General features: G+C 39.8%; 1 protein-coding gene across 2 annotated transcripts in view; it reads right to left on the minus strand.

Moving 5' to 3' along the window:
* The window catches only part of inppl1a (inositol polyphosphate phosphatase-like 1a), a 53,938-nt gene extending 35,973 nt beyond the window's left edge, over window positions 1-17,965 (minus strand). Inside the window, exon 1 of one of the 2 annotated variants that reach the window (XM_073922753.1) lies at window positions 17,652-17,965. In XM_073922753.1, coding sequence (XP_073778854.1) covers window positions 17,652-17,815 — 164 coding nt within the window. In that variant the 5' untranslated portion in view covers window positions 17,816-17,965. 2 annotated transcript variants of the gene reach the window in all.
* Between the last annotated feature and the right edge of the window lie 1,020 nt (window positions 17,966-18,985).

Here is an 18,985-nt window from a genome sequence, read left to right on the forward strand (position 1 = left end):
AAGCTGAACATAACTTGATCATAACCAAAACATATGCAAATCATAAGCTGATCATAACTAAAACATAACCAAAACATAACCAGAACATAACTAGAACATAACCAAAACATAACCAGAATATAATTAGAACATAACCAGAACATAACCAGAACATAACTAGACAAAAGTATTAAAATTATAACCAAAACATAAGCTGAACATAACTTGATCATAACCAAAACATATGCAAATCATAAGCTGATCATAACTAAAACAAAACCAAAACATAACCAGAACATAACTAGAACATAACCAGAACATAACCAGAATATAATTAGAACATAACCAAAACATAACCAGAACATAACCAGAACATAACTAGAACATAACCAAAACATAAACAGAACATAACTAGACAAAAGTATTAAAATTATAACCAAAACACAAGCTGAATATAACTTGATCAAAATTGAAAACATATTCAAAACATAACCTTATCATAACTAGAACATAACTAGAACATAACCTAATCATAACAAGAACATGACCAAAACATAACCAGAACATAACCTGATCATATCTAGAACATAACCTGATCACATAACCTGATCATAACTAGAACATAGCCTGAACACATATAGAACAAAACCAAAACATAACCAGATCATAACCTGAACTTAAGCTGAACATAACCTGATCATAACTAAAACATATGGAGAACATAAGCTGATCATAACTAGAACATAGCCAAAACATAAGCTGAAGATAACTTGATCATAATCAAAGCATAACCAAAACATAACCTGATCAATACTAGAACATAACCTGAATATAACCAGAACATAAAGTATTGAATCATAAACCGAACCTAACGAAACAAGACTAGGACTAGGCCACAATATTAAGTATTGAAATCATAACATGAACATAACCAGAACATAAACCTGGGCTACAGGATGTTAGCATGTAGCGTAAGTTTCCATGGCAACAAAGAGCAATTACAGCGAAGCTGCCTTCGTGGTGCCTACAGTAAAATCCAGGTTTGGTGCAAACTAAACTGAAACTTAACTGGATAACCAGCTAATCCGGCTTCATGGAACAGGCCCAGATCAGCAGCATGCGCATCACTTAGAGTATTAGGAACATTTTTATCAGGATTTTCTGCAAACCCTGCAGAAAACAGTGTATGTGTGTGTGTGTGTGTGTGTGTGTGTGTGTGTGTGTGTGTGTGTGTGTGTGTGTGTGTGTGTGTGTTAAAAATGAGCTGTGTCACAAGTCCAGAAGTGTCTCACATTTCAGCACAGAAACACACAAAAAAAAGAACAAGGAAACACCAGACACAAGAGTGTGTGTGTGTGTGTGTGTGTGTGTGTGTGTGTGTGTGTGTGTGTGTGTGTGTGTGTGTGAAAGACCACAGACAGAAAAAGCCTGTCGACTCCTCCCTGGATAATTTCAGTTTGAGTTTAAGATCTCTTACTAACACACACACACACACACACACACACACACACACACACACACACACACACACACACACACACACACACACACACACACACACACACACACACACACACACACACACACACACACACACACACACACACACACACACACACACACACGCTCTGAGTAAAATCAGTTCACAGGTCACACTCAGACAGAAAAATAAGTACTGACATTTTACATACAAAATATGATGAAATAATTACAACGTTTTCAACCGCATCAACCCTGCTCACTCTCTGAATCCAAATCACTGGCATAAAAATGCTCCTATAAGTCTTTAATTCTCATTCATTCAGATTTTAATAAAGACGAACTCTAATGTAAATCAACTCTAAGAATATTTAGCTTTTTCTCGGTTTGTTCTTTTAAGTGTTATTTTTCATTCATTCATTTTCTGCCGCTTTTCCAGGGTCGGGTCGCGGGGGCAGCAGTCTCAGGAGAGAACCCCAGACTTCCCTCTCCCCAGACACTTCCTCCAGCTCCTCAGGGGGGATCCCGAGGCGTTCCCAGGTCAGCCGAGAGACTTAGGCCGTACTCACACTAGGTACAGTTGCCTCGAACCGAGCCAAAGCATGCTTGTCCCCCCTCCTATCTCCCCCGACGGCCCGCGCTCACACCATACCGGGCCTCGGCACGCTTACGTCATCGCTGCTGCTCTTTTTAGTCAGAAGCGCTCTCTATGGCAAGCCTTTTTAGCATTTACATCTTTGTTCTGACTCCATAAATATATTTAGAGATATCTCTAATTATATTTTGACTAGTCATAATTATAATTCGACTAGTCAGAATAACAATTAGAGATATCTGCAATTACAATTGTACTAGTACGAAATCAGATTGGAGATATCTGCAAATATATTATGACTAGTCATATTCCTCTATTGACTTCCATTGAAAAATATTTGCAGATATCTCTAAATGAATTTTGACTAGTAACAATTGTAATTAGAGATATCTCTGAGTTTTTACTAGTCATACATTTGGAGATATCTTTAATTCGTCATATTTAGAGATATTTACAAATATATTTGAAGATATCTCTAATTAATTAACTAATAGTCGAATTACAGTTGTAGATATCTTGAATAAAATTTTTGACGAGTCAAAACTCAGTTAGAGATATCTGCAAATATTTTTCAATGGAAGTCAATGGAGGAATATGACTAGTCAGTCATAATATATTTGCAGATATCTCCAATCTGACTAGTCGAATTATAATTAGAGGTATCTCTAAATATATTTATGGATAGTCAGAACAAGGTTTAAATGCTAAAACGGATTGCCATACGCTCTCACTCAGTAGCACAGTGGAGATTTCTCTAGTTATATCGTGTCAGTGGTTTGTTATGCAGTGACATGCAGTCAAATATTTCGCCAAACTGTCCTTAGGGATGCGGGGACACACAGTCAGATATTTCACCGAACAGATCCGCCACTTTTGGCGCTCATACACAATCATAAAGCTCTCGTGCTGCAGGAATGAGGAGGTGTGCCGAAGGTGCAGCTATCGTGCAGTGAGGGGTTTGCGTCTTTAATAAACTACGGCAGTTAGCGTTCACTGAACAGTAAGAATGATTATTAAATCCATATGAAACAACCCCTTAAAGTCACGTCTCGCTTTCAGTTTCGGGCTTTGGCATGTTTTGCACTCACACTACAAACATACCGCGCCAAAGCCCAAGTGAACCGCGCTCAGGCACACCTTTTCCAACCGGGCCAGGGCCGGCCAAGAGAACCGTGCTTGAGCCCGATTCAGCGCACTCACACTTCTCAAACGATCCGGGAAACGGGCCTGGGCACGGTATGGATGGCATAGTGTGAGTAGGCCCATAGTCCTTCCAGCGTAGGAATGTAGATTGACCGGTAAATCGAGAGCTTTGCCTTTCAGCTCAGCTCCTTCTTCACCACAATGGACCAATACATGGACCACATTACTGCTGCACCAATACGCCTTTCAATCTAACGCTCCATCCTTCCCTCACTCGTGAACAAAACCCCAAAATACCTGAACTCCTCCACCTGGGGTAAGGACTCTCCTCCAACCTGGAGATGGCAACACACCTTTTTCCGGTGGAGCACCATGGCCTCGGACTTAGAGGTGCTGATTCTCATCCCAGCAGCATCACACTCAGCAGCAAACTGCCTCAGTGCACGCTGTTATTTTTCAACATTACGTTATTCAAACGTTCTCTGGACGTTGCATGAACATTCATTCATTCATTTTCTTTTCAGCTTTAAGGCTCGTGCACACAGACACATTTTTTGCTCGTGTTTTCTGTCGACATTTAACACCTCGTGACTGAATAAAGGGCGTCAATGTGATCGTGCACACCAACGTGCAAAATGGCATGCGTAAAAGCGTCGTTTTTAAAGAAAACCCTTATGCTTGTTTTTTTGTTTTGGCGCACCGCACTGTGCACGGAGCTGCTGAAGTTACAGTTACACGGAGGAGCTCAAACACAACACTGTCAATGCAAGCGCACATTGAAGAAGAAGCCCAGAGGCCATGTAAACATGGAGCTGCTCATTGCACTGCTGAACAATAATCATGTCTTCATCGCTAGAGCTGGAGCTGCTGCTTAAACTATCCATAACAACAAGCGTGTTCATCTTTCTGCCTTCTTCTTCTGTAGTACAAGCGGTTGTCAGACTCATTCACACTCATACACAAGGGCCAGTGTAGTTGATCAGTTCCCCTATAGCGCATGTGTTTGGACTGTGGGGGAAACCAGATCACCTGGAGGGAACCCACACCAACACGAGGAGAACATGCAAACTCCACACAGAAACACCAACTGACCCAGCCGAGACTCAAACCAGAGACCTGAGTGCTGTGAGGCCACCAGGTGACACCACTGAGCCACCGTGCCGCCTCATTGCATGAACAATTTGTAATAAATTACATTATTCATATAACTAGCTATTCATTCTAACATTTGGAGAACATCATTAAACACCAAAGACCTCTGAATAAATGTTTGATCAATGCTAATGATGTAATGTGATGTGTGTATTTATTTAGCGCATGTATTGTGTGTGCCCATACACCAAGTGCACTTCACAATCATGAGGGGGGTCTCTCCACACCACAAGTTCAAGTTTAAGTTCTATTTATTTATATAGCACGTTTCCAACTGCCACAGGGCTGCACAAAGTGCTTTACAGAGAGAAAATAAACACATGATATGAGCATAAAACAGTAAAAACAGCAATAGGCACATAATAGGAAGGAACATAGAAAAATTATCAATAAAAGAGCAAAAATCTAAATTAAAAAAAATAATAATAATAATAATAAAATATTTTTAGATAAAATTTGATTCTTTGTGTCACCGGGAGCCAATGTAGAGACCTCAAAATAGGAGTGATGTGTGCATATTTCGGGCTTTTAGTTAAAAATCTAGCTGCTGCATTTTGCACGAACTGTAGGCGAGCAATCTGAGACTTAAGCCTGGTTTATACTTCTGCGTCAAGTGACCGGCGTGACCCACGGCGCATGAAACGCGTGCAGCTGTGCATTTATACTTCTGCTGCTGTCTCTGTTGGTCTGCATTAACACTTCTGAAACGCTAGTTGGCAGTGAGGTGTAAATGTTCCTCTGTGTCGAGTTTCTTCGCTGCTGTTTTGCTTTTCCTGAACACTTCCGGGATGTACAAGTGACTCAAACTCGCTCATTTTGAGGCAGGAACCGGCGGACATGCAGCAACTTTAACTATGAGGTAAACACAGAACAAAACTTTCCATCCGGAGCTCCTTCACAGGACTCCACACTTGTAAACAATCATTCGCGCGGCTCTCGGTCCCGCCCAGACTCGTCAGCGCTACCAAGCCGACCAATCACAGAGCTTGCGCTACGCGTCGTTGCGACGTGTAGTTACATTTTTTGAGAGGTGCACATCAGCGAAGGGCTATGCGTCAGCGCTGTAGCATACGCCGGCGTTTGACGCAGAAGTATAAATCAGCCTTTAGGCAGCCCAAAATAGAGAGAGCTGCAATAGTCCAACCAGGAGGTTATAAGCGCATGTATGGTGGTTTCTAGAGAGTGTAAAGGAAGAGAGGATTTTAATTTTTGAAAGAAGGCAGAGTTGGTAGAAAATATTTCCCACCACTTTTGAGATGTGTTTATCAAACTTTAAGTTCTGGTCTAATGTTATGCCCAGGTTACGTACCTGGGGTGATCTGAACTCCTCCAAGTTACCCAGCCTGGGGCGTTTACAGTCAGACAAAACATTGGGCCCAAATAAAATCATTTCTGTTTTCTCCTCATTTAGAAATAAGAAGTTCTCAGAAACCCATGCTTTTACCACCACCAGTGTTTAGCATCCACTTGGCACCAGTGCGCTGACCACCAGCTAAAGGTGGAGTGCAGAGACAGTGATAGAGCTAATTTAGTAGATGGGGATGATTGGGAGGACATGATGGGTAAGGGCTGATGGAGGGAGTTTGGTCAGGACACTGGGGTTACACCACTACTCTTTACCAGAAGTGCAATGGGGTTATTAATGAGCACAGAGAGTCAGGAGCTCGATTAACATCTCATCTGAAAGACGGCGCTCACTGAGAGCATAGAGTCCGCTTCACTAAACTGGGGCATTAGGACGCACACAGATCACAGGTTGAGCGCCCCCTGCTGGCCTCACTAACACCACTGTCTACAGCAGCCTAGTGTTCCCATGTGCTCTCCCATCCAGACACTGACCAGCCTCAGCCCTGCTCAGCTTCAGTGAGGGAGCGCTCTTGGGCTGCAGGGTGATATGGCTGTGGTTACTCAACCGTTTGTCAACAACACTGAGAAAACCTTCTCAATTAATGCTCGCTGTAAGCTGTAACAAATGGGTTATTTTTTGTTTTTCTCCTGTTTTGCTCAACGAACAACCAAATAAACAGAGTAGGGTCTCAAGACCTAAAAGGGTAATGAAAGCCCCTCGTTTCAGCAGGGTGTTTTCACACCTCTACTTTGGAAAAAGTCAGAAAAGTGGGCGTGTCCAGCTCTGTTTAGGGGGGAGTGTCAGAGCAGGCCCGGATTGGCTAATCGGGAGGACCGGGAGAATTCCCGGTGGGCCGGTCCGTTTTTAGGCCGCGAGGGCCGGTGTCCCTTGCTGCTTGCACTCTCAGCAGTCACACTCTTTTCATTTATTCATGTATTTGACCACAGCCTCACTCTTTTTATTCATTATTTTGCCGCAGCTCCGCTATTTTTATTTATTTTCTCGCAGCCCTGTGAGCAAAATGCAGCCCGCAGGGTAATCATGATGTAATAGTAAATCATCATTCGACCCCAAACAGCAGCACCTTTCAGTCAATATATAAGATTTTGAAAAATTCATATTAATGAATAATACACCTGCTCAATGAAAATCAGATGGTTCACTACATTAATAAGTCTGATATAACTTGATCAGAGATCTTAAAGGGGTAGAAAGAGATTCAGGTCAGTCACAGTGCAATATATATTTTTTGTTCCCCACACAACAGTGCCATTGTGGTCCAGTGGTCAGCGCGCTGTGTTACTGCACCGCCGACCCTTGTTCGATTCTCACCTGGATATGTATAGATATAATTTTTTCATTTTTATTGTTAAGACATATAATACTGTTAGGGTTTTTGAACATTTGAAGTTCTAAAGCAGCTGTTTTCTTGTAAAAGACGCGGTAGTGTTATTAGAAACTGAATTGGAAATGACCTTATTTTAATACAGACAGTCGTGAACTGAGGTGGGCCGGTCTAAGGCTTGAAACTCCAGGGCTGAAAAGGAGTCCCACTCCGGCCCTGTGTCAGAGGAACTAAAAAGGGATGATGTGGGAGTGTCTATTTGTGTCTATTGTGATGTGGGAGTGTCTATATCGCTGAGTATCAGAGTCAAAACACACACACACACACACACACACAGGGGAGAAGGTGACTGTGTTTACATGGATATCTGTAGTCGAATTATTTGGCAAATGATTAAATGCTGGACTTTAACTGCAGTTTGGCTCTTTCATTCAGGGAATTCATTCATGTCCCTCGTGACAAACGAGATATTTGATTCGAGGAGCTGCTCTAAGCGTGTATTTTTCATGCAATGTTTGATACCGCTTGGCGAATAAGAGAAAACAACCTCAGCATTTCCCGGAAACTTAGATGCACACGGCAGGTAGTGTCAGAAAGCCGCGTGTGTTATTCCGGTCACAAAATGCGGTGAAAACCCTACACGAGGTTAAAGTTTGGTTGTGGTGCTAACATGTTTACACTCTGCGCTATAGTTAACTTAGTTCGATACGAACAAACTGAATAAACAAAGAGCACTGCTCGCTCACTTACCAAATCTGTAGAGACAGGACAATCACCAGCAACTAGAGCCGCGTCTTTATTAAGAGGAGACGAGCAGCAAATCCGGAATCATGAGAACAGCTCTCAGGTAAACAATAATCCTCCTTAGACACGTAAGTTATTGTTGTCGAGCGTCGCGTACACTGTTAATCCACACGTGACTCCAGCTGAGCTCTCACAGAGAGAAAATGAAAACAAAACTTCACTGCAGCAAACTATAAAAGCAACACTTCACGCTTGTTTTGCCAACACAACGTGGCGTCTCTGTCGTCTGAACACTGTGACAGTAATGAATATTAATGAAGTTGCACAATAGAGCGCGCTGATTGGTTTGAATCAAGCTTTACTCATGCATTAATGCAGCACACTGTAAGACGTAATAAGACACACTCTGGCACAGACGTCCAGTCTGCACGCTGGAATACACGCTATTATCTCATGACCGTGACGCAGCTTCAAAAATTAGTTTCAAACCGGAAGTACGAATTTGCTTGAAATAACGCAAAAACAACCAATTTACACATTCTAGTGAAATATAGGTGTCCTAATAGTGTTTATAGCAGTGCCACGCTGCTCCGTCTAACATGTTTTAGTCCGTTACTAACCTGTACAGTGGCTTGTGGTGCTATGAAATTACCACAATCTACTAAAGATAATAACACGAACTCTGTTTGAATCATTCAAAACATAATTTATTAGTCAGGTAAAGGTATTATGCCAATTCAATCAGTCAATTCATAAACGATCAATACAAAACATCCAATTATCAAAGATAAATCCAAGATTAAAAGATGCATTCCTGACTTTTTACATAACGTGTAAATTTTACATAACGTGGAGCCTAAGCTCCATGTTATGGGCTGATCTGGGTAGGCAGAATCGCGCTGAGTTTTTCTTAGACCTTACCTTAAATAATCCAAGAATTCCCTCAAGGAAGGGGGTGTGAACAAAAGGCATTCACACTTAGTGTCACACCCCTCACAGTGGTTCAAAAGATGCCTGAAGTTATATATTTATTGTTCTGATTATGTCTATTTCTGAGAGAATGAGACCATTGTACCAATCGCACTGAGACATTTCAAATGATATCAAACATGATAGTTAAAGTCAGTTTGGTTAGTCTAAAACATTGAAACATTGAAATGACCATATGCGTGAGTTGGGGGATGAAGCTGAGTCTCAGCATAGTCAGATGCAAATGCAGCAGGAACTGGTTTTTCCCGCATTCCTCCCTGGTGGGTTGTGAAGTCACCAGTCTCTGTTTTCAGCTCATGTTTTGAATTGTCAAAGATATCAGAATATTTGTAATATTTCAATTCTTACAGTGTGGGACACATATACCACTGTCAACAGCTCAACACATGTGTTCTGGTGTTTCGTGACCCTTTAAGGTTAACTTCACACCCTCCTCCAAATTTCAGGAGGTAAAATATTGACCCTCAAGCATAATTAAATAACCAGAGAAGAGTCTCTTGACTGTAAGGTAGAATATTGACTCTAGATAATCCCGCTGACACTACACACCTCAAATCTGTGCTTTGCAATCAGAAATAACGTGCATGTAGCTGAGAGAGAAGGTCAGCCTGATCAACTCACACTTCACCTAATAGGACGACCTTTGGCCAGCACCCAAATTTTGACTATAAAGCTGAGGGTTTCTTGCTGAGACATTGGAAGCTCAGCCGTGGGATAAGTGCACATCACCCGGCATTCTCGGACACACAGGTTGGTTTTCCAATGTGACTGCAACAAGCTCCCCAGTCTCTGAAGAGGAGAATGATGGCAATGATTGCGTGGGGTTTCATTATCTGTCTTTCATTCATGTAACCTCATCTTTATCTCGCATTATAAGCCTTTTATGCAATTGTGTTGTATTTGGATTAATGATGCTCATGAGTAAACTTCATGATTACTGACTATTATTGTGATAATCGATATCAGCTGTGTGTACCAGCAGTTGTGTTGCTTGATTGTTATGGTGTATGGACCGTTATTGGTGCCTTCTCTTGTCGATTAGCACCACACTTGTCTCACTTGCATGAATATAAACTATACTAAAACCTTTTTGGTGTGCTGAAACAATTTACATACTCACATTTGAGGCATACTGAAACATTGGCTGATAAACTGATCAATTTCCCCCAATGTATCGATCAGTTTTTATTATATTTAATTACCATAGAGATATATTAAGGGTAAGTGTGCTTTATTTACACACATTTAAGTGTGTAAATTACTTGCCTATCTGAATATTTTTTTCATAATTTGAGTAAATTAAACTATTACTTAATCATAACAGTGTTAATAACTCCTCTCTAATCACTGATGTGTTCCTCTTCTCCATGATGACAGCACATCATATTAGACTAGATCTTCTTCAAGACACTAGTGTTCAGCTTACAGTGACATGTAAAGGCTTCACTAGGGTAATCAGGGTAAAGTTAGGGTAATTAGGCAAGTCATTGTATAACAGTGGTTTGTTCTGGAGGCAATCCAACACTAATATTGCTGAAGGGAGGTGATAATGTTGAGCTTTAAAACAATTAAAAACAGCTTTTATTCTAGCCGAAATAAAACTAATCAGACTTTCTCCAGAAGAACAAATATTAGATGAAATACTGTGAGAAATTCCTGAATCTGTTCAACATCAGCTGGGAAATATCTGAATAATTAGGCGAATAGTTATAAGTATATTTTCCTCAGTTCAGCTGGTGAGTCTGTGCTGTCTCCAATGTTTCTCTCAGGCAGATTTTATGACTTATAAATGTAAAAGATGGAAAGCGCTGCTGGATGCCAGAACGTCTGCAATCTCGGAAACTTCACTGCATTGAGGGACGCAGTAAAAACTGACTGTGCTTTTACACACAAACAGCAAACAATGCAGATTTACTGCTGACAACACATAAACAGTGAACAGACACATGACCGAGAGCGACTGATCACTTACAAAACTTGATTTAAGTAATAATTATAATTTTAAAAAATAATAATAATCATAATATTATTAATGATATTATTAATAATAATGATATTAATAATAATAATAATGATGATAATATTATTATTATTAATAATAATAATGATAATATTAATAATAATGATATTAATAATATTAATAATAATATTAATATTAATAATAATAATAATGATATTAATACTATTAATGATAATATTATTCATAATAATAATAATAATAATAATAATAATAATAATAATAATAATAATAATGATAATAATATTATTATTAATAATAATAATAATAATAATAATAATAATATTAATAATAATGATATTAATAATAATAATATTAATATTAATAATAATAATAATGATATTAATACTATTAATGATAATATTATTCATAATAATGATATTAATAATAATGATATTAATAATAATAATAATGATAATATTATTAATAATAATAATAATAATAATAATGATAATATAAATATTAATAATAATAATAACAAGTTTTATTTTTAAAATTATTATTTGTATTATTATCATTATTATTCATATCATTATTATTCATATTATTATCATTATTATTATAATCATCATTATTATTAATATTATTATTATTAATTTTATTATTAATATTATTAATATCATTATTATTAATATTATCATTATTATTATTATAATCATCATTAATATCATTATTATTAATATCATTATTAATATTATTATTATTATTATTATTACTATTATCATTATTATTATCATTATTATTAATATTATTATCATTATTATTATCATTATTATTATCATTATTATTAATATTATTATCATTATTATTATTATTATTATTAATATAGCACCTTTCAGAGCTCAAGGACACTTTACAAAGAATGCGAAAAAAGATAAACAAACATACAGGAAGTCAAATATAACAAACTGGAATTACACAAACAAGACCTAGGAGATAAATGAGCAGAGTGCAGGTGGATCAGATAAAGCGGCCCGTTTGGCAGATCAGAAGTGAAGCGTTCAGAAAATAGGTGAGTCGTAAGTAAGGATTTGAATTCAGAGATATTATTAGCAGAGCGGAGAGAGCGTGGTAGATAAAAATAATAATAAAAAAGAAAAATCACACAGGCATGCTGAAATGCCGAAAACATTCAGCAAAACTGAACTAATAAACATTTAATTGGTCAAGAGTTTGGGGTCAGTATGATTGTTAAATGTCTAAAATCAGCTCCTGCTGCTCAGCAAAACTGCATTTATTTAATCTAAAATACAGCACACATTGTAAAACAGTGAAATGTTATTGCACTACGAAATAACTGTTCAAAAGTAGTTTATCATTCAATTAAATCCTTTATTCCAGCGATTTTAATGGGCGTCACGGTGGCGCAGTGGGTAGCACGAATGCCTCACAGCAAGAAGGTCGCTGGTTTGAGTCACGGCTAGGTCATTTAGTGTTTCTGTTTGGAGTTTGCATGTTCTCCCCAATGTTGCATGTTTCCCAGTGCTGGAAGGGCATCCACTGTGTAAAACGTATGCTGGATAAATTGGCGGTTCATTCAACAGAAAATGAATGAATGATAAGTATTTAACAATTCAACTTTTTTTGCATTTAATAAATGCCGCCTTGATGAACAGAATAACTGTATTTAAATTAATAAATAAAAATATGAATTATAATAAAAACTGACTCCAGACTTTTCACCGGTATTGAATATATAAAAGTTACATTTTGATGCACTCATAGGTTAAGTCCATATAAATAGAGATTTCTGTGATGTACATTGTGTATGCAGACATATATTCACTATTTTATTCATATAATTTACATTTTTATTTATGCATCTAAAATATGTCTGTTTATTTGCATTTAAATCTTAGACTAAAAATATTATTCATTCATACATTTCATTTTCGGTTTAATCATTTTATCATCAGGGGTCGGCACAGTGGAATGAACCGCCAACTTATCCAGCATATGTTTTACACAGCGGATGCCCTTCCAGCTGCAACCCTATTACTGGGAAACACCCATTTACACACACACACCCATACACTATGGCAAGTTTAGTTGATCAGTTCCCCTATAGCGCATGTGTTTGGACTGTGGGGGAAACCGGAGCACCCGGAGGAAACCCACGCCAACACGGAGGAGAACATGCAAACTCCACACAGAAACACCAACTGTTCCAGCCGGGACTCAAACCAGAGAGCTGAGTGCTGTGAGGTGATTGTGCTACCCACTGCGCCACAATTATTATATACTATATAACAATATAATACACATATTGTTCATTTACACTTATATAATGTGTACAGGCTGCTAAATGAGTACTTGATTTTGCTAAATATCATGTTATTTATGTCACAAATCGACAGATTATGACTTTTTTTTTGCCGTTATGTTGACGAACCTCTTGCATAACACTGCTGGTTTAGGTTTAGTCTATATACATGATCCAAATCAATCCACCATAGTGAACACATCTCTGAATGATTGCTCAACGAAAGCACTCAGAGCAGGAGTAGATGCAAACTCTGACAGTATCTCAGAGAGAATCACCATCAGCTCTAAAATATGCAGGAAATGTCTGGGTGAATGTTTGAGTGCAGATATAATCTGGTGAGAAACACAAGCTTTTTACAAACAACTGCTAAAAACACACACACACACACACACACACACACACACACACACACACACACGTGAACTCAGATGTCAGCTTAAAAAGAGAGTGTAAGTTTAATATCACTGCAGAGAGAGAACTAATCGACAGTGTGTGTGTGTGTGTGTGTGTGTGTACCTGTTATTATAGAACTGCCTCCAACATAAACCTCCAATCATTTTGCAAAACTCTAAATATTTCCTGAACGAGTTCTAAATAAAAACACAAAATTAATCCCGATATCTCTATAACGATGTTTGTTTGTGTATTTATGGATGTTTAGTCTTGTAAATAAGAACTAAAAGACTGCACTATTGGCATTTCTGAAAGCCTCTGCCTCTTGAATCACACATTCAGCTTCAACTATTATCTAATAATGAAGTCTGATTTTCATCTTTTTGTGTATTTACTTGACTGAGTCAAATATGAAACATCTACACTCACCGGCCACTTTATTAGGTACACCTGTCCAACTGCTTGTTAACGCAGATTTCTAATCAGCCAATCACATGGCAGCAGCTCACTGCATGTCGGCATGTAGACATGATCAAGAGGATCTGCTGCAGGTCAGAGTGAGCATCAGAATGGGGAAGAAAGGGGATTTAAGAGACTTTGAACGTGGCATGGTTGTTGCTGCCAGACGGGCTGCTCTGAGTATTTCAGAAACTGCTGATCTACTGGGATTTTCACGCACAACCATCTCTAGGCTTTACAGAGAATGCTCCGACAAAGAGGAAATCTCCAGTGAGCGGCAGTTCTGTGGGCGCAAATGCCTTGTTGATGAGGCCAGAGGTCAGAGGAGAATGGCCAGACTGGTTCCAGCTGATAGAAAGGCAACAGTAACTCAAATAAGCACTCGTTACAACCGAGCTCTGCAGAAGAGCATCTCTGAACACACAACACGGCCAACCTTGAGGCGGATGGGCTACAGCAGCAGAAGAGCACACCGGGTGCCGCTCCTGTCAGCTAAGAACAGGAAACTGAGGCTACAATTCACACAGACTCACCAAAACTGGACAATAGAAGATTGGAGAAACGTTGCTGCTCTGATGAGTCTCCATTTCTGCTCACACATTCAGATGCTCGGCTCAGACAGCATGAAAGCATGGATCATCCTGCCTTGTATCAGCGGTTCATTAACCGGTTTAAGACAGATCTGAAGGCAAAAGGGGTCCAACCTGGAGCTAAAGCACAACATGATGGAGAATGTGGACTCTGTTAGTGTTTAAAGTGTGTTGTGTCCTCCTGATGTGACTGTAGGAGCGTCTGAGTGTGTGTGAGCAGCTGTGAGATCTGCTAATGCTGTTTGATTCTGTGTGTTCTGGAAAACGAGGAAACTCAGACACACACTCAGAGTTATTCACAGCTGCAGGAGATTCAGCAACTGCTTTAAATAGTTCATCTGTCATGCCAGCGCGTGCACACACACACACACACACACACACAGACATGCAGACACACATGCAGAGACACACAGGATACACATGTACATACACACACACACACAGAAACATGCAGACACACACAGAATCACGTGCACACACACCATGACACATATGTACTTACACACACATAAACACACACATACATTCACAGAAACACGGACCCAAACACACACATGCCCAGACACATGAAGGAAAACACGCACTCAGTCAGACACAAACACAAGCAGAACCTCACACAGTCACACACACTAACAGAGCCAGACAGAAACACACTAATAAATGACACAGATACAGAGACATCTGTAGACACACACACACACACACACACATACACATACACTCACTCACACATCTGAAAACACACCACACTAACACCACAACACTCATACACCCATACACACTCGCCCTCACACCACACAGGAGCATGTACCAGCTTGAGGTCTCCATCATGTATGCGTTTGTGTGTGTGTGTGTGTGTGTGTGTGTGTGTGTGTGTGTGTGTGTGTGTGTGTGTGTGTGTGTGTGTGGATGATCTGCTCTGTGGCTTAGAAATGTGAGCGTGTTCTGACCTGTTCATCACTGTACAAACACACACACTTCCAAACCTCTGCAGATGTGAAACACCAACACTGCTGTTCACACACACACACACACACACACACACGCCGCTGTTTGTTTCGTGCTCGTGCTCGTGCTCGTGTCGTCGTGTCCGTGGTGAAACTGTATTTGGTGTGTGTAAAGTACACCCATCGTAAGTTCATCAGTCGTATACAAGCAGACAGAGAAAATGTCGTATCTGTGTCTGTTCTAACCGCAGATTTTACAATAGTTCCCTCTTAACATTACGAGTACGCTCCGTTTCCCTTGAACATTTTATAATTACAGATGCCTGATTTTTATTTACACACAAAATTTGTACGATATCAAGTGCACTGTGCCTGTTAAATAAACAAGCTAATAAGATGAAAATATATATGTTCTCTGAAACAACTAGTTACAAAAAACACTTTCAACAAACATTTCTGAAGACCATTTTGAGGGATGTAAACAAAAACAATGGTCAAACTTATCCACACAATGAATGCCCTTCCAGCTGCAACCCATCACTGGGAAACACCCATACACTATGGCCAGTGTAGTTGATCAGTTCCCCTATAGCGCATGTGTTTGGGCTGTGGGGGAAACCGGAGCACCCGGAGGAAACCCACACCAACACGGGGAGAACATGCAAACTCCACACAGAAACGCCAACTGACCCAGCCGAGACTCAAACCAGAGTCTTGACACCATAATGAAATACAATTTAATGGGTAATTTAATAAATAGCATAAAAACAAATAAATTCTGATTAACTTCTGTCTGCAGTTGTATCTTTTCTAGCAACAACCATAGAAAACTAAAGGGTTGGGTCAAGGGTTGTTTATAATACTGAAGTTGTTGTTACCATAGCAACCGTAAAATCATCACAACATATCAATTGTCGTTTTACCATAGCAACTGTAGAATCACCACAACAGATCAGTTACTAAAGTTGTTGTGTTACCATAGCAACTGTATAATCACTACAACAGACCAATTACTGTAGTGGTTTTATTACCATAGCGACTGTAGAATCACCACAACTGATCAATCACTGTAGTTTTCGTGTTACCATAGCAACTGTAGAATCACCACAACAGCTCAGTTACTATAGTTCTTGTGTTACCATAGCATCTGTAGAATCACCACAACCTATCAGTTACTATAGTTGTTGTTACCATAGCAACTGTAGAATCACTACAACAGATCAATTACTATAGTTGTTGTGTTACCATAGCAACTGTATAATCACTACAACAGACCAATTACTGTAGTGGTTTTGTTACCATAGCAACTGTAGAATCACCACAACTGATCAATCACTATAGTTTTCGTGTTACCATAGCAACTGTAGAATCACCACAACAGCTCAGTTACTATAGTTCTTGTGTTACCATAGCAACTATAGAATCACCACAACCGATCAATTACTGTACTTGTTGTGTTACCATAGCAACTGTAAAAATCACCACAACAGATTAATTACTGTAGTTGTATCGTTACCATAGCAACTGTAGAATCACTACAAGATTATTTCCACCATTTGACTATAGCACGGATCTGAAACACTGATGTTTACTGTAAATGAAGACTGCATTTTTCATGTGGTCTGATGTGAGCAGCGGTTATTGATTGCAATGATTCACTATGACATCAGAGAAAGTTTCTCTTCTTCCCTAAAAACTTTTTAAAAAACGCAGCATTTCAGAATAAAGCCTGCATTTTACATGCATATTATTCCTCAAAGTGTGTGTGTGTGTGTGTGTGTGTGTGTGCATTTCCACAGCACTGTTGAGCATGCGGTTATTTTTATGCCTGATGAGGTGGAGGTCAGGCTGGTCACGTGACCTGCTGCTCCCGCGTGCCAACAACTCGAGTGTTTAGATTTTAAACTCCAGCGTTCAACAGGACATTTACAGTACACAAAACGCCTAATGACCATGGAAAGTGCTGAGGCGTGCGCAAAGCCCCGAGCACACCACAACAAAGAGTGATCAAACAACTTTTAGCAGGTCAAAACTGTACAAAGCAATGAAATAAAAGTTTGTGAATATGTGTGCTGCGCGTGCGCTTTTTTAACCGCAGACGCACCGCCACTGATAAAACGCGTCGCTCTCGAGAGCAACAAATACAAGTAAAGTTGAGAAAAGCGCAGTATAAGCAGTGAAAGTGGAGTAAAGCGTTGTCTTACAGCACGCATAGGGCGTACGCGCCGCTGACGCTCTCGCTGTCCCGCACCAGGAAACTCCCGTCCCGCCCGGCTCGAGCCAGCAGCTCCTCGGCCGCCGCGCGACTCAGATCCCGGTGCATCCAGAGTGGCGGCGGCGGCGGAGACGCGGGACCCACAGCGGCCATCGCGGAGACTCACACCGGAGAAGACGCGCAGCGGCCCCGCTCAACACGCGCGACGCTCACCGCTGATCCTGCTTTCCTGTTAGTTCCTGAAAATCCTCCATGAGAGAGAAAACACACACTCAACAGCTCACATCCGACAGCAGGGGCGACAGAGAGACAACACACACACACACACACACACACATATCCAAGAGGGCGAGGACAGTTCTACACACACTATTCTCATTTCTTTATAGTTAAACAGCTTTGAAATAATCTACATTAAAAATAGAGACGTTAACACACGTAAACACACACATTCATATATCTGTCAGATCTGATTGTCTTTCACTGTATATATATATATATATATATATATATATATATATATATATATATATATATATATATATATATATATATATATATATGTGTGTGTGTGTGTGTGTATATGTATATATGTGTGTGTGTGTGTGTGTATGTATATATGTGTGTGTGTGTGTGTGTGTGTGTGTATATACATACATATATACATGTATACGTGTTTTTGTGAGTATACAGTATTTAAAATAAATATAATTTTACATTCTATTATAATTATATTCATTCATTTTCTTTTCAGCTTGATCCCTTTATTAATCAGGGGTCACCACAGCAGAATGAACCACCAACTATTCCAGCATATATTTTACGCAGCGGATACCCTTCCAGCTTCAACCAATCACTGGGAAACATTCACACACACTACGAAAAATTTCAAGTGGTGCTCGCTGCAGAGCCATTTGAGGAGAGGTGAGCTCCAGAGAGGGGGAGCTTAAGCTTGAGCTCCACCTTTTTTGCACTTCTTCTACGAGTGATGTCACTGGGGGTAGGGTTAGGGGTGGGGTTGGTGTACGCATTAAAACAGCTTACAGGAGGAGGAGCGACAGCTCATGCTCCCCCTCTCTGGAGCTCACCTCTCCTCAGATGGCTCTGCAGCGAGCACCCTCTCAAAAATTTAGCCTACCCATTTCACCTGTACCGCATGTCTTGTCCTGTAGGGGAACCGGAGCACCTGGAGGAAACCCACGCCAACATGGGGAGAACATGCAAACTCCACAAAGAAATGCCCAATGACCCAGTCGGGGCTCGAACCAGTGACCTTCTTGCTGTGATGCGATGTTGGTATCAGTTGGGGTCAGTTGGTGTTTC

This window comes from Danio rerio, chromosome 15 (assembly GCF_049306965.1).
Source record: "Danio rerio strain Tuebingen ecotype United States chromosome 15, GRCz12tu, whole genome shotgun sequence".
NCBI lineage: Eukaryota > Metazoa > Chordata > Actinopteri > Cypriniformes > Danionidae > Danio > Danio rerio.